Source organism: Passer domesticus, chromosome 31 (genome assembly GCF_036417665.1).
Source record: "Passer domesticus isolate bPasDom1 chromosome 31, bPasDom1.hap1, whole genome shotgun sequence".
Lineage (NCBI taxonomy): Eukaryota > Metazoa > Chordata > Aves > Passeriformes > Passeridae > Passer > Passer domesticus.
Window position 1 is genome coordinate 282906 of NC_087504.1, and position 23881 is coordinate 306786.

Below are 23881 nucleotides of genomic sequence, written 5' to 3' on the forward strand. Positions count from 1 at the left end.
AACAAATTAACAGCAGCCTTTTCTCATGAAATTATGAGACAGCACAATAGTGTAAAAGTCATCTTATATGCAGAGCTCTTAAACCTGAATTAATAAGAGGACTATTGCATAGTTACTGCTAGGTATAATTTGGAATACATTAAAACCTTTACTTCCCCAGACCAATATTTAAAATAAACAAGAAGCAGTGAGCAGGCACAGCCACTTCATTAAAGTGATCACATAAACTCTCAAGCCAATACTTAATTTGAATTAATAGTAAAGATAAAATTGAATGCATAAACATGCCATGCAGAAAGAATGAAGTTCTGAAAAGCATTAAGTGGTTTAATGATATCACATAACAAACACCTGATGAATTCATTAAATACAAAGGGTTCCAGATGCCATGATACAGTGAGCAGTTCCTACTTGAAAAATCAGATCGATATCAAACTTACAAAAAACTGGTGAGTCTTAACAGCTGCAGGACACGGGCAGACATTTTGCAAAGCAGCAGCAAAAGTTGAACCCAAGACTGATACAGCCAAAATATCCATACCAGACATTATTAGTTCCAATGAAGTTACTCCAGTGTTTGAGGCAACAGCTTCTGTTTCTGCTTGGAAGTGCCAGGGATTTCTCCTTTAGAACTGCCCTGTAGCTGAGATCCACTTTCCCCCAGACACATTCCCAAGGGGAGACCCTCAGCTCACTGATTACATAAACTACTCTCTAGTCTTACTCACCTTTGCAGGGCAGCTAAATATATGCACCAAGATGTAAAATCTGCAGAGCCATCAAAGCACTTCTGCTGGAACAGAAGAGCTGACAATTTATGGGCTCTTCAGTTGTGCCTGCTTTTATCAGGCTGGTTAGTTGAAAGAAAATGCACACATAATTCCTCAATCCCATTAAAACAAAGACAAATGACAGCAGAGAACTCCCAAGCTCAGCAGTTTGAGCCCTGGAAGATTCTGGACTCACACAGAAATGAATCAAGGAGCCTCCTCTGTGGGCAGCTCCTTCCACAGCCCCTCTACATCAGCTTCACAGCTCTGATATCCAGCCAGCTCCAGAAAATGCCATCTTGGACAATGAAGAGCTTCCAGATTTCCCAATGTACCAGTAAGCCAAGGTCTCCACTTTTTCAGTGAAGTGATTACATGTCAAATAAACAAAGCAAGTAAATTCACAAGAAGCTACTAAAAAAATTCAGTTGCTTCTTCCAGCATTTGGGGAGCACAAGCAGGAATCCCAAAGAGGCAGCAAGTGGCAGTTTGGGGTTGGTGCTTAATTTTAACATTTTGAGTTTCAGAAACTTACAGGAACTCCTGTTCAGTGCATTAATGACAAAATGTAAACTGTAGTCAGTACCTGAAGAGGGAAAATTAAGCAAATTAACGTTTCTCATGGGGATTTATAACACAGGTTTGCTGGCATGTTTACTATGCAGGAATAAATAAATGTGTAATATAATTGCAAGAACTCATTGAAAACTGAAAAACTGGACTTATGTAAATTCATATTAAACTCAAAAGTCACTTATTTTTAAGGCAGTAATGATTTTTTTAAAATACAAATATATATTTAGCATGCCTCTAAGCACCAGAATTTTTGTCTCTGCTGTTCCCACACAATAATCTGAGCCCTTGAATGTGGGCAGTCTCACCTCCAGGCTCAGCCATCCTACAACAGCTGTCTGGGACAGGACAAGCAAACAGTGCTGAGTGTAATGTTTGCTCACCAATTACCCCTTTGTGGGCTCACTGAGAACCTCCCAGGACAAGGCCAGGCAGGAACCCCTATACCAAAAGGGGAAGGATTAGGAATTTCAGTACTAGAGTGCATTACTTTTGAGATGAAGTAGCAAAGTCTTGCAGGCAAAACATTTTTCTTCACACTTTCCAGGCCTTAACTGTGGTTTGCAGCAAAAGAAATAGTAATAAAATAATGCTTCCTGCAGTCTGGTTTAGTTTAGGAAAAAGGCAGAGAGGGACTGAGCCATAATTCCACCTACACCTGGGACAGGGGATATCTGTCTGGAAGTTTTCCACTTCCAAGGACAGCTTGTCCAAGTACAAAGGCTCTCTGGGGAGACATCTCAAACATGCTGCTGTTTATTACTCTCAGCTTTACCTCACCTGCTTATTAATTATTGAATACACTATTTCTCAAAAAACAGGAATAAATGAGTGGGAACTCCTGCATTTTGACTGCAAAACCTTGTGGGTATAAATTCCATGGGTTTGTGCAGAGGACCAGAGGGCCTTACTGAAGCTGGAAGCATCAATACCAGCAGAGAAGCAGCAGCAATGATGGTGAGATCACTTCAGGACACCCCAGTTTTAGTGAAGTATTTCATTTATTTTAGTATGGTGCAGCAATGGAAATCTTACTTTGCTTTGTATAGAAAATCCAAATTAGACTCCCAACTCAGGGCTGCTAAGGATGGCAAGAGAATCCTGAAGCCTGAAGTTACTTGTAAGTTATTCAAACAATAATGTTAGTAGAAAATAAAAATAAGAAGTTATCTTTCAATAAGCCAACTACACATTAAAGAAAACCTATAAAGCTTTCATCAGGAACAAAGATTCCTCTTCACCAGCAGCCAGTTAAAGTGGCAGAACTCTCAGGAATATCTCTGGAAAGGGCAGGATTGTCAATTAAGCCCTTCACCATTCTATCCCAGCACAGTCCTACATCACCTCCATCTCTTAATATGAGCAGAGGACATCACTCAAATACAGAAGCCAAGCTTGCTTTACAGTCACACTGCTCATTACCACAATATCAGAAATCACATCCTTTTCATATAGAAGAGATGAAAAAATGACAGAGCAGACAAACACCACACACTTCCCCTTCAGCTGCTTTAGAGAACACATTCCAGGGAATTTCATTGACATATGTAGTCAAGTATTGCATAGAATAATTTTTGTCAAACTCCAAAGGGACCAAGAAATTTTCTTTCCAGCTCTCCAGAACCATAAACCCATCAGACTCCTAGCCCTGCTGCTGCCCTGTTGACACAATAGCACTGTTCATACTTCCCATCTCTTTAGAGATCTTTAAAGAATAAGTATTAAATTCTTAAAGCCATTCCAGTAAAACAATCCTGTACAATGACCCTTTCATCACCTGTGACTGGAATTTTCCCTGGTGGAAAAGGTGTTCCATTACTTGTGTTTCAGAAGCAACCAGAATGTCATGGAACACCTACAAAATAGATATGTTTTATTGCAAATCTGACATTTATTTCCTGCTTAGAAACTGCCACACCTGCCACCTTCTGTTCTTCCTTCTAAGCCCAAGTTTATCAATATAAGCACTTTATTATATTAAATTCACACTTCAATTTCTCCAGGAATTTAAGGTGCTACTTGTGTGTGGTTATTTGTATGATCCACCCATCAATTTGTTGTAGAAAGCTGCAGCATTTCAGTTTGACTCCTCTGGCTCACTGACTATTCCAAAGCAATAAATGTCCCAGGATTTGGTGCAAACACTGTCCAGGAGGAGCAGAGAGATCAGGGCTGGGAAGGGGAGCAGGAATGGCTGTCGGGACAGCCAGGGAACACCCGAGGTGCCTGTGCCAGGGCCCAGCCCAGCACTGGGCTCCTGCCAAGGCAGAGGCAGGGCTGGCAGGAGGCAGAGGCAGCTCAGGGAGCTCCCAGCCCTCAGCACTGGAACAGAAACTGAAACTGTGCCAGGCTCCCAGCAGCCCTGAGCTGAGGGAGCGCAGGGACAGCTGCAGGGCACTGGGGGGACCAAAGCAGCACCGCAGCCTTTGCTGCTCTGAGCCAGGCTCGGCACCCAGACCTGGGCTGCAGCTCCTGCTGGCTCTGCTCAGCCCCAAGGACACATTTAAGTGTAGTTTATGAAATTAATGGGGCAGGAGATCTTTCTCCGTTTTAATGCCTTTATTAAAAACAATCAGCTCAGGTGGGGAGAAGCCGATGGGTCGCGCCCACGCCGCCGCTGCTCCCAGGAGTGGCACTGAGGAGGAGGAGGATGGTGCAGCTGTGTCTGCTGGTCTGCAGGCAGAGCTGGGGATTCTGTCCTCATGGGAGAGTAGGAAATTCCTGCTTTTTCAGTCTAACATTCCAGGTCCTCTTTCTAGTTATGACCTTTTCAGGTTGGGGTGAGAAGTAAAAGGATCTTAGCAGATACTGGATTAAGCTCCTTGTCCTTAGATGTCACTTAGGTCTCTTAATTCCATGTTGGCTCCTTGTGAAATGCATTCTCATCTGCATACTAGCTCTGATGTCACTCCCCTTCCCCTGCTGCCTGCGGGGTCTGGTAACACCCCTGGCAAGCATTAGAGGGGACAATGGCTAATCACCAACCATTAACAGGTAATTGAAGAAGAGCTCTTAACAACAGGTGGCTGCAACATGCAGGTAACTTTCAATTTAACAGCAATTGATTCAACTTTTTTTTAACTTTGCAACCTTAAAAAAAAAATTGATAACTTTTTTATTCATAACAGTTTACATCAACAAAGAGGCAAAAGCATTTCAGCTGTGCCCACCCTGCAGCGTGCCTTTCCTCTGGTTTGTACCTTCACTTGAAACTACTGAGCATTTCAGCCTTGAAAATCAATTTTACAGTTCCACTCAAAGCTCTACTTATCATTATATGAGTGACCGCAACACACGGGTGCTTGGTTTGTTTTGGTTTTTTTAACCAAGAGACTAATATTTAACTAACAGCACAACTCCAGCCTTTTCCTTCTGAAACCCCCATTTCCCATGGGCAAAGAGCAAAGGTAAGAATCCACCTTCATTCTTAACCTATCCCACGTACTCAGTTGTCTTCCACTTGCTCCTCCTCTCCATTCCATGCAGAAATATGGTTTTGTTTGCTTCTTTGGAAAGGCTATATTCCAGTTTCAGGGCCCTGAGGTTTCAATGAACATCAGGAACAAACTCCACATTTCCAAAGCTGCCTCTCCTCCCATTTTCCTGGCTGATCACTGACACCCCGAGCCATGGATCACATCTGGGAATTGCTACAGGGACACACTGCCAGGTATCCAAGGTACTTGTCCTACAGATTACAGTCAAATCCCAGGATAAGTAAGTGCAGGTGTATAATGAAGCCCCCTTAAAATGAAACCAGTCTCAGGCTTGGGGTACAAGAATTCTCTAGGTAAGATTTATGACCTTTAACAGGAACTTCATTATAAAGAAAGTGACTTTTATATAATGAAAACCATCTCTCTCTAAAGAGGAATGATGTGTTAACATAATCAGAGCTGTCTTTCAGTGTTTTCTGTTTGCAATCCAGCACCATCACTGTCACTTAAAGTTCATTAATTATTCTAAAAATGCCATTACTGAAATACAATTGTATGCAATTTTTTAATAATTTTCTTCAGAAGGTGGCATTCCATCTATTTTTAAAGTCTGAATTTTCCAGTAGATCTTACCCTGGGTTCTTAGAATTACTCAATACATCCAAATACAAACATTAGTAATGAGCCCTATTAATGCAGATTTCACTTCAAGCTAACTTAGATTTACTTCACACAGTTAAGTGAATTCATTTCACTGGAAAAAGAGATTCCCTAAAGGAAAAAACATCAGCTACTGTGGCTGATATTGCCCAATACATTGTTGAAAAATAAATTCTACTGATTGGATTTTTTTCATTTCCCCCCTCCCTGAGCAGCACTTTTAAAAATACAGTATTTTAATGATTGTTTAATTTTCATATAACTAGAATATAAATCCTTTATATACTGCTTTGCTGCAGCTGCAGCATAATGTCTCGTTTTTCATGGTTCACCAAATTGCCTGTGGTAACACATCAATTTTATTTACATTCAAAATTTGGACTTGAGTTTGTTCTCAGCAGTCCAGTTAATTCCAAGCCCATTTTACACAATAGTTCTCCTGGATTCATTAGTAACACCTCACTCTGCTGTTATGGGAGGGATTCCCAGCTATTGGAACCTTGCTTTGGATTTCCAGTGCTTTCCTGGCAGTTCCACTCCCACAGTTCTATCCCAGCTTAAATAGCCTGGATTTGCTCTAAGTCTGGCTTTGCTGACACAGTTCTGCCAAAGGATCATCAAATGTCCATCCAGAAGGCAGCTGTTAATGTTATCTCTGGAATACTAAGTCCTTTGTTCACAAAAACACCAGAGAAAAACAGGAACTATTGTGTGGCAAATAAAACCTAAAGGTTAATTACACAAAATTTCAACTATTTCAGTTGAACTGAGCTTGTATTTGGAAAGCAGAAAGATTATGAGGAAGCACATGGATTCAGTAGAGAATTTCTTGGCTTTGCCTTCCATCAGTGTCTTTCCTCTAAACTGTTTTCATTAGGTAATTTGTTGCAATCAACAGGAAAACCTCCAAATTCCCAGCCATGAACAAAATTAAGATATTAATTCTTGAGTGATACAAATAAAATAAAACAACAAAAAGCATGAGGCTTTTTTACATATGGCCCTTTGGTAGATTTCAGACTTTTTAATAAAGACCAGACTTTTTAGCTTTAGATATTGCCAGCTGTAAGAAGAGGGAAAACACACCATGTGAGAATGATCCATGGAATATCCTGAGCTGGAATGGACCCACACGGATCAGTTACGTCCATTTCTTGACTAGAATTGGTAATGAATTCATAAATGCCACATGTACTCACTGGATCCTGCTCTGAACGCTAAGATTCCCTGTTCATGTGGAGACAACACCACTGCAGGAAAGAGGAATTAAGGCAAAGGTAAGTGCAATCATTATTCCAAACATTCCAATAAATGTTTGGAATATTTTTAAATATTTTTAAAGACTCCCATAACCCAACTTACAAGTAAAAGGAGTAGAAGTGGTGGGAAGAACATTTATTTTTAAAAGAAAGCAAAACAAAATTAAGCAAAACACAATCAGGCTCTTGTCAACTTCATGGGTACAAAAGGAGTTGGCATTTTCCCATGAAGCAATTCCTTAATCCCAAATGATGGCATAATCACCTCATTTAATATGCCTGTTTAAAAGAAAATTTTATTTTGTCTAAGCTGAACTTCAACTGGCAATCACTGGACACCAATTACCAGTGTCAGATATAAGGGTCACAGAACAATTCTGCAGGCTGAGAAAGAAGGAATTCACTTTTCAATCCCATCTCCTAGCCAAAAGAATGGAAAAGTTGAATTTTATTTTCATGTCTTTGGGAATAATCTATGCTAGGCAATTAAGAAAATGCAAATCACTTATCTTATTGAAAATAATCAAGCCAGAAACAGACTTTTCAGTAACTTAATATTCCAATAAAGTCTTCTGTCACAGGAACCTACTTGTTAATTCCACTCTGCACTCAAGAACCGGCAATTAACCATTTTCAGATTTCACTCCAAATTATTAATAAGTGGTACTCAGCTGTTTGATATTCATTGCTGCTTTTTAGATGGAAAGCCTTCCAAAAGCCTTGCATTTCAGATCCTTTATTCCTTGTTCATGAACTGCTTTTCCATGCCCTGGCTGCTCTCGTTCCTGGTACCTCTGGGCATGACAAGAGTTCTGGGGTTTTTGGAGTTACTCAGAGTGCAGAAAATTGTTGTAATACACATCCCATGTTTTCACCAAAGCCCAGGGATCCCAGGAATAACCTTCGGGCAAATCCAAGGAAGTCTCCAAGTCAGGGGTAATGCAATTCCAGCAGCAACTCCCTCCCTTCTTGCCCCCTGCCATAATCTCATGGTAGAATGAAAAGACTGAAGAGCACTCTCATTTGAACACCCATTTCACAGCAAGGGAGGTCAGTCTTCATTTCATGCATTGCTTCACACACTTAAAATATGTTTGAATAGACAGAAACATCTTCTCATTCAACGATTAACACATCTCACTACACAGAGCTTAGAAAATACTCTAATTCCTGACAGAGCTCCAAATTCCTCACAATTGCAGAAGTAAGACAGTACCCTGAAAGAACTTTAAATAGGCCCAAATTGAAATGGAAAGTAGATTTTTCACTACTTTATTCTCTTTTACATTAGTGGAAACAAAAAATATAATTTTTTCCAAGTTTTACATTGTTTTTCTTTTAATCCCTACTAAATGCTGACCACCTACTACTTACCACTTACAGGTTAAACACTGACTTGATTTAGAAGACTTGACTGATAAATGAAACTTGGAAATCTGGCAGTTCATAAGAGAGCATCAAGAACCCTTCCTAGCAGGAATAGACACAACTAAACTGAGTTCTGGGGCAAGTTGTTCTCCTCAGGAAACACCCTTAAAAACAGAGCTGACAATGTTCTGCTTTCCTGTAGGTAAAAATCAGCAAATTTCAGATAGAGAAACAATAAGAGAAGTTAATTTTGGGCACAACCACATGGGTTAATGTGGGTGCCCTGCACACAGCTCTTCCTACAGGCAGCATTTTTCCCTCCTCACTTTTATCAGCACCAGGGGATTGTGGCTGCGCCAACCTGATATGCCAAGAATTCATAAACAGGAACGAGCCAAAGCTCCAGGATTTTCCTGTCATAGCTCAAATTTCAGCTACGTTTTTAAACTTACCAAGCTGCAAAGATCCTGTACAATAATCTTTCAAGAAAGAATTGCCTAATTCATTCAAGATCATCTATTCTTCATAAGCATTTACATCCAAATTCTTACATTCTACACAGCAGAAATTGAAATAGTATCATTTTTCTGGGGAAGCAGCTCCAGAAATTAATGGATCATGTGCAATACATAGATGGAAATCCCAACTACCTACCAGAATCAGTGAGTTCAGGCACACAAGCTACTAAGCTGATAGAAAGATGTAGTTTTACCTAAAGAACTATCAAACACCCAGAATGTCTTCATTTTCAAGCTCCTATCTCCTGCCAGCCTTCCAGAGTCCACCTCCAGTGCTGTGCTTACAGTCTCCAACCTGTATTCTCAGAAGTGGTACACATAATAGTCCCTGAGAATGCCAATATTCTGTACCACAAATGCAGCAGACCAAGTGGAATACATCCATAAATCCAGAACAGAGATTATAAATTGATAGACAAAATTGTCAGAAAATTACAGATTATTCTGAGTTGAAAGAGACCCATAAGTTCATCAAGTCCAACTCTTGGAGTGGTGTAAAATGTCAGGGCAAAGTGCTCTTTGCAAAAGCCAAGAAGGGAACTGAGGAACAGATCTCCCTTCCCTATAATCTCTGTGGAACCCACAGGGTCTAGGGCAGGGGTGGGAGAAGAGAGAAAACCCAAGAGTTGAGTCTAAATTCTCCGTGATGCTTCAGATGGTATTTGGTCACCAAATGCAAATGAGAGCTCTGCAACTTGCAAATCCACAAAGTTCCTGTCAAAAACGCTGCCAACAGTCAGACACTCCCTCCTCTCCTTCCACTTCTTCTGTCAGATGTACAAAAAAATGGATTTATAGGAAAAGGTACTGTGGCTGGAACAGTTGCCAAACTTCTCCAGGCAATATCATTAAATAGCATTTATCTTTCAGAAAACCAAACTTCAACAAACTTAAGCACACCCAACTTTTTCAGATTTATAGAGCCACTCCAGTTTTTCCCCACTCACTGACCCCACCCCAATCAGCTTTTTCCACCCAGGATTGAATAAAAATCTTCAACTTCTCATCCAGTTTTAAATGCCAGCACAATAAAAATCAGAACACCACAGTCAAGGCTGGCAGGAAGAAGAAATGTAGGAGAATGTGCAAGAGAGACCTCTGAAGTTCCCAGCTGCTTGGTTAATCCAACCACTCCACTGATCTATAACTGCTCTGCAAATAATTGTTTTTACTTAATCTCCCATGACAGCATTTAATTATCCACAGTTTTGGAAAGCTACTACATAAACAACTCTCCTCACACCTCCTGTTTACAAACACTAAGTTGGTTTCCCTATGACTATTTGAAATTCTTTTATTAATGGCAGATTTGTTGTTTACCAAACCTTCAGTGTTATAAAGAGAAAGAGTTCATGAGCAAAAGTTTTTGAAGTGCTTCTGAAAGCAAAGCCTCAGTTTGGACTTTTCCTCTGTTTACTCAAAGCACTAAGTATCACACAGCACTACTGGAGTGACTCTCTTATCCAGAAAAAAAAAATATAATTTAGACTTGAATTAATAAAACATAACATTTAAAAATTAAATTCTTTAGAATTTAATTATCACTAAAATATTTCTCTTTCAAAGCACAAATCCTAGGCAAGAAAAGAGAAATCCAAAACTTTTTTCTTGATAAGAATTCATGACCTTACTAACAGACATTATTCCCTATAGTCCCTATATCTCAGATGTCAATGTTTTGGTTAGACTCTAGTCTTCCTCTTGGATTTGCAGCATCAGATTCCTGGGACTTGTACTCCTGAAGAAGTGAATACAGCACAAGAACAAAGTTCTGGCAATGGAACTCTAAGTCACAGTGACAATTCAACCTGCAGGAACAGCATTTTAAGCCAAAGCAGCTCATTTCCTGAGCATGTTATGCCAGAAAAATGCATTGTGTTACCCTGGCCCAGCTGACAGGCAAGGAAAACTCTGCTTCAGTAATTTTCTTATTTTCTGTTTGTATGCCCACATGGAAAAGCCCTTTAGATTTTCAGGAAGCTAATTTCAACTATCAAATAGCTCAGTATTGTGGCCTGTTTATAACAAAAATCAGAAGAAACTTGTTCCTCCTGGCTGCATGAAGCAGTGAACACAAACTGTGTCCTTTGTCCTATCTCAAGGAATCAATGGACATAAATGCCTTGTTCTGGCAGAATTTGAGGCTCAATATTAGTCATTACTGATGTTAGAAGTCTAAAATGTACTGAGCAGAGCCCAACAGCTCTATCAGCAGAAAATGTACAACACTTACACAATTTACATTTGAACTATACCTGATAAGTCACTACAAGTGTTGCAATGTGCTTTTAATATAGAACAAGGAAATCTATCCTTGTAGGATTTACACACATGACAACAAACGAGTTTCAGATTGAATTCCACTTAGAAGTTACTGCTCTGAAGGCTCCAGCCTGGATGCAGGAACAGCTCGAGTGCTGTGTCCAGTTCTGAGCCCCTCAGTTCTGGAAGGACCTTGAGGGGCTGCAGCGTGTCCAGGGAAGGGAAGGGAGCTGGGGAAGGGGCTGGAGCCCCAGGAGCAGCTGAAAGAGCTGGGAAGGGGCTCAGCCTGGGGAAAAGGAGGCTCAGGGGGGACCTTGTGGCTCTGCACAACTCCTGACAGGAGGGGACAGCCAGGAGGAGGTCAGGCTCTGCTCCCAGGGAACAGGGACAGGAGGAGAGGGAACAGCCTCAGGTGTGCCAGAGGAGTCCCAGGTTGGACACCAGGGAATTTCTGCATGAAAAGGTGTTGAACATTGGCTGGGGCTGCCAGGGAGGTGGTGGAGTTCCATCCCTGGAGGTGTCCAAGGAACACCTGGATGTGGCACTCAGTGCTCTGGCTGGGGATCAGACACAGGTTAGAATCAATGACCTTGGAAGTCTTTTCTGAACTAAATGATTCTGTGATTCCATACAATTTTGAACCAGGCAAACAATGTGTGACAGTGCTGCTTTGCTATACTCTGCCCCATACTGCACCCAGCAGAAGCAGGTTCAGCTGTCCAGACATTTAAGTGGATTTCCATACCACCACCACTGCAAGCAGCATCACATTGTTGTAACCAAGATGTCAGATATAAACAAGCTCCACCAATTTACAACAGAAACAGAAACATCACCTGCAACTCCCCTCAAATAAAAAGACACTTAAGTCCCATCTACTGCATTTGAAATATTAAATAAACTATATTTCACTAAGAGAAAAGCATATATTATTAAAGCTTTGCTGGGTAAGTAGAAATATTACCCATTCCCTCATTCAAAACAGGTGTCTCATAAAAAATGAACGTCAGTGGAATGGCTCAGCACAGCACTTGTGAGCCATCTCTTTAATTATACATGATCACAGGGCTACCTGCGTGGAACACGCCCCAAGGTACCCAGGCCTCCATATCTGTGATTTCACAGGCTCTGGTGCCAAATAAACAATCTGGCAACCATCAAAGCAGGAAGTTTGGAACAGTGCTTAGAACAGAATGAAAAGAAATTAATATACCATAACCCAGGACTAAAACAGTGCAGGGTACAGGTGGGAGATAAGGGACAATTCAAGCACACTTGATAAATAAAATATACTGTGAACTTGAAACAAATTTTATCACCAAGTCACCAGAGGGTCTAAAGACCACAAGGATAAAAACATTATTGCAAGAAACCAGAACCTGATCCTTATGATTTTCTTGGGCTTTTTAAACTACTGTTATTATTCCAGAACTAGTAAACTTCAGTTGTTTTCTTGCAAGATACAAGGTGAAAATAGAGGTAAAATTAATCAGCCTAATAAAAGACCTTTTAGTTCAGACAAACTAAGACTTGTCATAGCAACAACACACCACCGGAAAGAAAATAATACACACTGGATATAGTCAAACCCAAGCAGGATCATAACAGACACAGCAGAAGTAACTTTATCATGCTAAGGCTCCACATGCTGGTGACTCTGAGGACAATCCCAGTTACACAAAGCCTATAATCACCAACTTATCACTGTCACCTCTGACCTACCTGCCTCTTCCTGCCTCCTATTCCACTCGCTGCAACTCGCCTTGGATCATGCTCAAATCCTGCAGCTCGAGCAAGGAGCAAGTCCTGACCCCACAGGTTTACCTGGGGTGCCATGGAGTTCACCTGACTCTACAGGAGAGGTGATTTATTCCATCAGCTACTATCTTATGCCAGAGCTGGGGTATTATTATTATTATTATTATCATCATCCCTAGGAACTAGAATTTACTTTCAGAGGTTCCACAAAAATCCAAGTCATGATGTTGACTACAGGTGGGAGTTCAAGTTTCACTTTGCATTTTATCACATGGCAAAAAAAGTCAAACTTACAGGTTTTTTTGTTTTCCAGTAAGTCTTAAAACATGAACTATGACAAAATCACATAAGATAGCAAGTTAAGGCATTATAAAAAATTGCTTTTTCACTGGAAAAAATGGAAGTAATTGAGAAGCAAAGAGTGGCTTACTGTGCAGCTCGTGGTGGATGACACTGACCAGGTTGGGCTCGTCCCCCCACCAGAATATCCAGAGCTCCTCGCAGTCGGGTTTGATGTCCCAGTGCCACATGCACAGCAGGTTGGCCTGCAGGCAGGGGATGAAGCTGAGCAGGATGGGATCATCCTGGGCTGGAGCTGAAATGATGGGCCCACAGTCCCCATGGCCTTCAAAGTTGTACCTATGCCATTTGGTGCCCATGAGTTCGGCCTATGGGAAACAAAAAAAGAAGAAAAGAGTCATTGGATCACTTTATAATTTAGTTATGGTCATAGTTTTTTTTATTTTCACTGGGTAATTCCTCAATTCAAGTTAAAAAAATCCTCATATTCATATATTTTCCTTTATTCCCCTTCAAGGAAAAGAATTTAGAAACAGCACTGAATGAACCTGGCTTACCCCTGCCTTTAGGTTTTCACCACAACCTGACTCACTTCTATTAATTTCTATTCTATTCATTTCCAACAGCTTCATTCAACCTTATTGTCATCTTATTGTCATCTTACAAGTTAGAAAGAAAAAAAAAACAAACAGGGAGAGAAAATAAGGCTCATTTCCTATAGGCTGCTTGGTGGCCACGTGAGCTTTGTGTCAGCCCAAAAGTTAGTCACTTGAAAGTCACAAAGTACCACAGTAATTAAGAAAACCAGTGACTTACTGGAAAAGCTGTAACAGTTTCACATTTTGACATTACAGGCTTAGCAAATGAAGTTTTTATTTTTATTTTGTTCAAATGAACAAAATTAGAATATGGAAAGTTGCCATTTACTGCTTCTCAACCAGACAGAATTCTCTTGTTAACCATCAAGGAAAAATGAAAAGAACATATTTGCTATGCAGACATTTGGGAAAGGTTTTCTTTGGGCGCTGAACAGCTTTCCCAGGGAATGGGCATGGCCCCAAGGCTGCCAGAGCTCTAGGAGTGTTTGAATGCTCTCAAGGATGCACAGGGTGGGATTGTTGGGATGTCCTGGGAAGGGCCAGGAGTTGGATTCAATGATTCTGGTGGGTCACTTCCAACACGGGGTGTTCTGTAATTCTGAGATTTTCCTCCACTCCCAGTTTGCCCCACCCCTGCTGTAGCCTCTCCTTTCTCTCCACTCTCCAGCAAGGGACAGGGAATACCCTCAGGAAAGTCTGCCTGTTATCAAACACAACTGGTGTGTGTATACCCTGCTCACAGTGGGCTTGTACTCTACTCTCTACCTGTTACCACATTCCTGCTGCTGCTATTCCCTCCACTGCTCCATTTCCAGTGTTCACACCTTCCCTTGGCTGCCCAGAAGCAGCTGGTGCTCAGCTCCCAAGTGCTCCTGCAGGGAGAGCCAGCTGGTCTGCCACAAGGAGTGCAAACACTCCAGGGCAGCAGCTACACATCTGACAAGAGAGGGCATTGCCAGGGACAAGGGAAAGACCAGCACTGGAAAGACTGACTACAGGAATGAATTTTTAATCCTAAAGAAAACAAAAGACTTGCGGATCACATATTCCTCCCATTGTCATCACCTGTGTAATGATATTCAACTTCTTCTCCAAAACCAAAATTCCCCATCACATGCAAAAGGATTTCCTTTTTCAAGTCCACAAACTTAGTCCATTTACAAGTTTAAACTCTAAAAATTACTTCTGTCCACCACACTAGGTGAAAGGAGCCCGGCTGGTTCAAGAGCTGGCTGGTGAACTGCTGAGGAGCTGAAGGTGATGCTCATCATACCAACAACAGAGCAGAAACCACAAGTATTTCTTGGATTTTGTAAAGACATTCTCTAAAACAGTTTCACCTCATTCCTGCATACTGCCTGGCACAGCAGGGCTCTGGCCCATGGCTACAGCTCTTGGGACTCTGCCTCAAGGCCTATTTCCCCAAACACTGATTATCCAGATTGCCCATTTAACTGACCTCTGAAGAGGCCTCACCAGGCACATGGCCTCTCAATACTGCACTGGGAAGGAGAAAAAACCTATGGAACACTGAACAGCAAGGAAATTTGGGTTATTGTTTGCAGGCCCCTAAACCACCAGGCAACTTTAGCTCCACAAGGCAGAAGTGACTGCCACCCTATATCCTGCCTGCAGGACACCAGTCCTGGATTGTCCCAGATGGAGGCTCCCTACAGCCAGCACTCAGCTCTTGCACTCAGACAGAAATGCTGATCAGCTATCCACAGGGTTGGCAGCTATGGAGAAGGAAATGGGAAAAGATAGTCCAGAGTGGCTGAGATACACAGCCATGTGCCACCTTCCTGGCATGACAAAGGCAGGGGAATGCAGGAGGAAGAGGTAAGATGGAAGGAATAAAGTTATTTTTTCCATAGGAGGGTGCTGGAACATCTCATACACTAAATAACAGTCTAAGAAAAAGCACTCCTCCAAAACATCTACATCTGTTCTACATGCATCCCCAGCTATAGCTTGGAAAAGGAACGGGCAGAGTTTCTGGAACAGAACAATGAATGTAACTACAGACCACAAAACACCAAGAATTAATGCCAGCATAGGCAACCTGTGAAAAAATGATGTTAAATGTTTGTGCCATAACCAGCTAAGAACACATGCTAAGTCACAAAGAGCGTGGAACAGGAAGATGATGAAAACCTGTCGTGGTTTGACCAGGAAGTGAGTTTCTGGGAAAGTTGTGGTCAAACCAATCAGTGGCCAGATTTGAAAATTGGCACCTGGTGTGGCCACTGGGGACCTGGATACGCCTCTGAGAACACACAGGGGTTAAAAGCAGAAGATTCCCAGAGGGGCTCTCTCTTTTGAGTCCAGCCATGAGTTGATCTGACCTCTCCCTGCCCAGCTGTGTCTGGGTGGGGCAGGGGAGGCCATGCGGCCTGTGGGGAGGGAGGCCGGAGCCCTGCAAGGTGCAGGGTGGAGGAGACCTGGGATGTTTGGGCAGCCCCCCCGGGAGAGAGTGATAGAGACTGTGCTGGCTTGAAATTTGATATCTTGTGCTGGCACCATGGCCAGAAGAAGAAGTGGGGGGGCGAGGTGCCCAGCCATGGGCAGACCATGGCTGAGGTTTTAACTCTTTTGGTATTGAAACAATGGAAGCTGTAAAAACACTGATCCTCCCCAGCTGAGAATTGAGAGGGGATGGAGGATGGGCAAATGAGAAGAAGGCTTGAGTAAGTGAAGAAATGCCAGCAGATGAGAAGCGCCCTAGATGGAGGAGACGATGGGAGTGGCTTTGGCTGGACTTTCCTCTTACATGGCCACAGGACAGAACCAATTTCTTCCTGTCATTTAGAGACTGCACCTTGGGGGAGGTGGTTGGCCAGAAGCCAAGAGTGACAAAGCTGTTGTAAGAAGAAACAGAAGGAACAGAGACTGATGGGGAGGGTGTGGTAGAGCCCTCTGCCTTCAGCGGAGAAGGATCTCTGTTCCTGAGACCCCCCAGACCCCAAGGGAATAAATATAAGGGAGACAGGTGTCCCAATAGTGAGAAGCTGCCACTTCTTAGAACTGAACAATGCATTCTTAAAAAGACCTAAGAAGCAATTTAAATCCATAGACAGTAATGAAAGCACTAGACATAAAAAGGAAACAATCACCACGGCAGATTCTCTCCGGGCGGCTGCCACGTGTGACGCAGAAGCCCAGGAGGTTCCAACTGTGTTTCCTGGGGAGGCCCATGGTGCAAGAGGGAGACTCCTCTCTCCTGATGAACTGGGGGGAGGTTGTGTGAAGGATGGTATTAGACAGAGAATTCAGTGTTAGAGGGGATTGAGTGTCAGAGGTGGGGAGGGAGGAGGAGTGTTTTGGAGGTATTCCATTCTGGATTGTTGTGTGTGTTTTTTTTTCCTTTTTTTACCCTTTTGTCTCTGTGTTGTAGATTAATAAAGTGTTGGGTTTTTTTCCCTCCATTCTCCATTCCAAAGTTGGAGCCTGCTTTGTTCTGTTTCTGGGTCTCATCTCACAGTAACCATTTTGGAAATATACCTTTCATGGGGGCACTGACATTGTGCCAGGGTCAAACCATGACACCACCTTATACCACCCCAGCACAGCCCAGAACACCCCACCACTCCCCACCCTGCTCCATCCCACCCTGTCCCGTCCCATCCCATCCTATCCCATCCCATCCCATCCCATCCCATCCCATCCCATCCCATCCCATCCCATCCCATCCCATCCCATCCCATCCCATCCCATCCCATCCCATCCCATCCCATCCCATCCCATCCCTCTTGGGCAGGAAGCTCCATCCCACCAGGCCTTGGATGCTTCCAGGTGTGGGAATCCTTAAAATCTGAGGGTTTTGGGAAAGCTGCAAAAGGCAGGCCTCAGCAGCAGCAGAACTGCTGTTAGAGCTAAGCAGTAGCCATAAGATTTGCCTGCAGAAAAGTTATGTGAGATGTAGAATGTAAGGACAAATGGAACAATGATCTGTTTATTAGCACTTGGCTAGAATAACTCCCAAAGCTACAGAAAAGAATATCTTACAAGATGTTAGGAAGTTCTAGGCTTAATAATGGAGCTCTGTGCATTGTATTTTAATGCTTACAAGCAGGTATTGTATTTGAAACAAGCAAGCGAGTTGCAACATTGAGTTCTTTGTTCTTTGCTGAGGAGGTGAGCTGCTGGCATCTTCCCATTGTCATAACCATGTAATGAGAGTGATGCTGGAAAATAAACAGCTTGAGACGCGTTCCTCAGCAGTCCCGTCCCGTTTGTGATTTGTACATAGACTCCCAGCCAACAATAAATGGTGCCCCGTGTGAGGACTTATAGGTTAGAGGAATATAAAAAATATAAAAGAAGACGGTGGACAGTGCTATTGCCAGAGGCCCAGACTGTTAAAAGGAGCAATGGATCATCCCCTTCATCATCTGTAGCTGCTATCCTTGTAAGTAGTAAATAGCCACTTTAGGGGCTCCTGGGCAATGAGATGGAACCATTTATCTAAAGCAGAATGGGATGTCTTTTGCCAGCTTGAGACAATTTTACAGGATAACCACTGATTTCTAAACTGCACAAGAAAGCAGAAGAGAAGAACATGAAGCGCTTTGGGTGCAGTAAGATTAGACATGTTCAGAGTCAGTGTCGCTTAGCAACAATGAAAAAGTTTTGTTCCACCTGCAAAAAAGATAACCACAGTACTAAAGAATGTTGTTTCCAGGGAAACGCTTTTCAGAGCGCGACCCCTGCACGACAACACAAGCTCAGGGAAATGCATGGATAGCTCAGCCCCCAGTGAAGGAGGAGGAGGAGGATTATACTCACTCAGATCAGCCACTTCTGGAAGCGCGGGAGTGGACTTGGAAACCGCAGCAGACATTATCATCACGGACTCTGCTGTACACCTGATAGATACTCATGTAAAAAGACCCTTGAAGAATGGACTTAGTGCTTTTCTGTTAGGGACATCATCTGCTAGCAAAAAAGGATTGGATGTAAATCCTGAGGTTATTGATGCAGACTCTCAAGGCGTTATTAAAATCATGGTTAAGACATTTTCCCCTCCTGTATCTATCCCCAAAAGTTCCCAAATTGCTCAACTTGTTCCTTTGAAGTCTTGTGTCCCCTGTACAAGCTTCAAGGAGTGAGGAATAAGAAGTTTTGGCTCCACAGCTAAACCAGAAGTATATTAAGCTATGGACATCACAAGAGGTAAACCAGACAAACAGGTAACCTTGACACATCCTAATGGTGATTCTATTACTAAGACACTCATAATTAACAGTGGAGCAGATGTAACCATCATTTCAAATGCAATATGGCCTAAAAATTGGGCATTGATAAGTCCTACCTTAGGTACTGATGGAATTAGAGAAACTCAGGCAACTCAGTTAAGCAGAGAAGTGATTACTTTCACTTTCCCAGATGGAGTGAGTGTATCTGCAAGACCCTATGTCATACAAACTCCCAGCAATTTATTAAGTCTCCTTGAAAGAAATCTATTAAGCCAGCTAAAAGCAACCATTGTTACACAGCCAATCCTCAAAATTAGCTAGACCACTAATACACCTGTGTGAATTGATCAGTGGCCGCTGTCAAAAGAAAAGCTGCTAATAATCCAACAATTAGTGCAAAAACAGCTTAAAGCAAGACACATAAAGCCATCTACTAGCCCTTGGAACACCACAGTTTTGCCACCCCAAAAAAGAATGAGAAATGGAGACTGCTACATGATTTACGTGCCATTAATGCAGTAATGGTAAGTATGAGTACCTTGCAACCTGGTCTTCCATCTCCTACTATGATACCTGAGTCATAAAATCTATTAATCATTGATCTCTGTTTTTTTCACTATTCCCCGGCATCCAGATGATACTGGTCATTTTGCATTCTCTGTTCCATCTCTCAATAAGACAGAACCCTACAAAAAGTATAAATAGGATTATTTGCCCCAGAAGATGCATAACTCGCCTACAATGTGTCAAATTTATGTAGCTTGAGCACTAGAGTCTGCTCAGCAACAATTTCCAGAATATATCATCTATCACTGTTGTGAGTGCCTGTCCAAAATTCACCTCATTCTTTGCCTCACGACCATCATGAAAGCCAGGACCACCGAGGAAAAAAGATCCTGTTCTAGGATCCTGATCCTGTTTGGATTGTCATCCACCAAGCCAAGCCAATGTTTCCACAGGTGTGTTTGCTACCCCATGGGGCGCTGCACTCGATGAATAAGGAAAGGGACACTGTGCCCTTTGACACCTGCATCACTTAGCAACGCTGATTCTGGAACTTCTCCAACCTGCTGACTTGGCTGGACTTTCTCTCTGGAACGACCTTCTCAGTGGTCACCACAAAAAGACCCTTCCCCTCATCCTACATCAACCACTGTGACAGATGGACTGAGATAAGAGAAATCTTTCTCCCCCAAGGACTGAGACATGCCACCCCTGTATGGAAAAGGCTCCCCTTCTTCCCTAAAAGACTGAGATGAAATCCCTACTGCAGAGGGGGGGAAGGTGTGTGTGTGGTAAAGGCCAGGTGACCAGAGCAAGTTTGCAAGTGACCACTGGACTGAGAAGACAATGGCTCTCACCCACTGCTGAGATCATGGACTATTGTATCTGTTCTCCCCCCTTTGCAATTTTCAATAATAAAAACCCCTGGGTTAGCTAGGGGCTTTTGAGATCTCCCATGATGTGCATGAGACAGGCTTCGTCAACTGGACTTCAAAGGACCCCATCATCCTACATCTGGTAGCTGTAAACCTTCTTTCCTTTTCCCCTCTCTTTTTATTTTTCCTTATTCTTTCCCTCTTCATCATTCCCCTTCTCCCTAACGCATTTTGCTGTGGTCATTCAATAAAGGTACATTTGTTTTGATTTTTACTACATTTGTTTTGATTTTTACTGCAAAACCCCCTTGTCATGTCAGTTTTTGCACCTGAGGTCAGTGAAAAGAACCTCCACGAATCTCGTCCTTAGGACAGATTGTGTCAACTCTATGGATGATATCTTAGTGGCTGGGAAACAATTGGACTTGTAACTGTTTTAAAAACCATGACAGCTTTGCTAGAGGAAAAAGGATTAAAAATTACCCCTGATAAAGTGCAACATTCAGCTCCTTAGAAATATCTCAGGTGGCAGATCGATCAATTTGAAAATGTGATCAATGTGAAACCACAGAAACTCACCATCACCACTGAAATTAAAACTGTACATGATGTCCAGAAATTAGTGGGAGATATGCAGTAGATTGGAACTATTTGTGGGATAACTAACGAAGAAATTGAGCCATTAATACAGTTATTAAGTACTTTGTCTCAGGCAGATGAACATCAGACCCTAAATAAGAGACAACAGCAGGCCTTGGATCACATAGCCACAAAGGTTGCTACAGCACATGCACATCGCATGATCAAAAACGTGCCACTTCAATTGAGGATCATCAATCAGAGCAAAGAGGGTGACCATTATGCCAAACATGCTTTTGCCTTAATTTGTCAGTAGATAAATCTCGAGCTAATCCCTTAGTTACTTTGGAATAAGTACTTTTACCTGTAAAACAGTCTAGAACTATTACCACTCGATTGGAACTTTTTACTCATTTGATTATGAAAGGCAGAGGGAGAATATTAGAAAGCTGGAGACATGAACCATATGCAATTGTAATACCGTTGGTTAACTGCTATCTGGAATGAGGAATCGGGCATTCTGTTCCTTTACAGATAGCTTTGGCTGATTATTATAGTAAAATTCACAATACCTATTCACGACACCGAGTGTTATCTTTATTAGAGCATCAGCGTCTGGAAGACAGACCCTAGAGAGCTGACTGGCCAGTATCTAGGCTAACAGTGTTTACAGATGCAAGTAAAAGGTCAAAAAAGGCTGCCTGCATGTGGCAGCAAGTTAAGGTAGGGAAAAAGCATGTCATTTTTAAAGAAGTAAAAGATACATTGCAGACATTAGAATTAAAAGCTGTTATTTAGGCTTTTGAAAATTAGAACAATGAAGCCATTAACATTGTTTCTGATTCACTTTATGGAGTTAGCTGTATCCAACACCTTGAAAAAGCAGTACTTAAGGAGGTGAGTAATAAACATCTGTATTCCCTTTTAAGCCGATTGCTTAAAAACTTAAATCAGCAACAGCAAGAATACTTTATTGCTCATGTTCGTAGTCATCAAACTCTCCCTGGTCTGTCTGAAGGTAACGCTCGAGTTGAGCAGTTGGTAGCCACTGTCTGGCCAATGCCAGCTCTGATAAATTCCAGCAAGCTAAAAGTTCCCATGCCTTTTTTCATCAATCTGCAAAAATGGTAGTTAAACAATTTAGTCTTCCCCTTACTGATACTACTGGTATAGTGCAATTCTATCCTGATTGTCAATGAGATAGCATTAGTTTAAGCACTGGTGTCAACCCTAAGAGTATTCAACCCCTGCAATTATGGCAAATGGATGTAACTCATGTAGCAGAATTTGGTCAGAAAAAGTTTGTGCATGTTTGCATTGGTACCTACTCTTGTGTTCTACAAGCTACTCCCTTAACAGGTGAGACAGCACGTCATGTTGAAAAACATTTGCACAATTCCTTTGCCATATTACATGTCCCCTCAGCAATTAACACTGATAATGGTCCAGCCTACTGTTGCCTATGATTCAAGCGTTTCTGCAATTTATAAAGTATCTGACATGACACTAGTATTCCTCACAATCCTACTGGTCAGGCAGTTATTGAGCATGCTCATCAGACGTTTAAGGGCATGCTGCAAAAACCAAAAGGGGGAACCACAGGGTTATCCCCTGAAGAAAAAACAGCTAAAGCCATCTTTGTGCTAATTACCTTAGAACAGCAAGAGATAGGGATGATCCACCTATTCTTGTGCATCATGCCCTTATACGTAATTCAAGTGAGGCTGACAGAGTTCAGGTCATGTTCAAAAGCCCAGAAACAGGGATGTGGGAAGGACCAGCTACAGTCAAATTAACAGGCAGAGGTTATCTATGCTTACTTACAGATAAAGGCATTTGTTGGATTCCAGCCAAGTGGGTGAAGCCCTGTCTGAAACCACCGTCATCAACCCATGTTGTGCCCAGAGGCAGAGAGTCAGCGACAGCCCTGAATCCAGACAGCCCTGAATCCACTTCTTCAACACCTGACAGCTGAACAACGCTCAGAGTTTTTACCAATATTACTAGAATTTGCTGCAGCAATGCAGGCACCCCCACGAAGATTTACTATACACGAGTTGGACACAACCAGCAATTATTTACCTTTACTTGCATCACAAGTTGTAAGTCAGATAGAAAATGCTTGTTCTGTGCATGGCTATGCAGGTAAGCCTTGGCTTAAGGTACATTCTGTAAAGTGTAAGTTTTCAAGTTCATCAAGAACATAATCTAACTTTAGCTCAAGAGAGAAAGCAAAAATTTAGGTCTACTAACCTAGCATGCAATAGATGTTTTCAGATACTTAGCAATATTAACCCACCCACAGCATTAGCTCTATTTTTAGAGCGTAATCCACAAAGGTCAGAAGGACGTCAGAGTTTTCCCCAGGATTTATCTTTGATAGAAACACAGGATCAAAGATTGTTACTGTGGGTGCAATTACATCTTGCTATAGTTGCTTTAACAAACCAAATTGTACTAGAGAGCAAAATAATAGCTACTGAATGTGGAGCAGGAATAGCAGTGCCACAACAACATCACCTTGCTGACTTTCAGTGGGACCAGGCTAAGGCATACTGGGCAAAGCATAGACGTGATCAGTGGCAATGGCAACAATGGCAAGAGTCTGGCAGATATTAACAACGCTACTCAGTGCAATGATTAGGGAAACGCAGGGATTCTACAACATCCATCAGCCAATTAACATGTGGGTTACATGGGCTAACAGAACAGGGCAGAAATCTTTTTGCTTATCATTAGCTACACCCTCTGATCCATTTTGCACCTGTTTAATTAGAATTCCCTTAGATTCAATGGAAGAATTTGGAAATTGAACCAGAGCTCAAATTGATGGTAACTTAAGTAAGGCCTGGTCAAATTGGTGTACCAATCCAAATGGGGTTGTTACAGAAAATTAGTGTGAAAAATAAGGGATTCATAAAAACCCCTTAGGAGCTCCAGCATTTACAATTGCTTGAAACTTAAATACTACAAGTCAAGAATCACAAGAACTGGATATTTTGGGATCAATGCCAGGAAATTACTGTTTGTTCTTTGGGTACTACAAAGATAAAGAGCTGATTAGGGAGAAATTAGGAAAACCCAGAAATGACAGCACTTGGGTATCTCCTGTTTCTTTGTGGTATTACAATACCACAGCCTACACTGCCAATTTGGCACAGCGTGTACTCATCAAACAAATATCAGCTAGGATGTTACCTCCTAGAGTTTTTCTCATTTGTGGA

The 23881-nt window shown here is 42.1% G+C and overlaps 1 protein-coding gene across 8 annotated transcripts in view; it reads right to left on the reverse strand.

Annotated features, from left to right (window-relative positions):
• LOC135287743 (mediator of RNA polymerase II transcription subunit 13-like) overlaps positions 1-23881 on the reverse strand; it is a 49784-nt gene that overhangs the window by 15935 nt on the left and 9968 nt on the right. For 6 of the 8 annotated variants that reach the window (XR_010351286.1, XR_010351285.1, XR_010351284.1 and 3 more), the window contains one exon: positions 13036-13273. Coding sequence is in view for 3 of the 8 variants with exons in the window: in XM_064400974.1 (XP_064257044.1) it covers positions 13036-13273 (238 nt within the window). In the remaining 5 variants the exon portion in view is untranslated. Of the gene's footprint in view, positions 1-6639; positions 6691-13035; positions 13274-23881 lie in introns of all 8 variants that reach the window. The other 2 variants (XM_064400973.1, XM_064400975.1) reach the window with 1 other exon arrangement.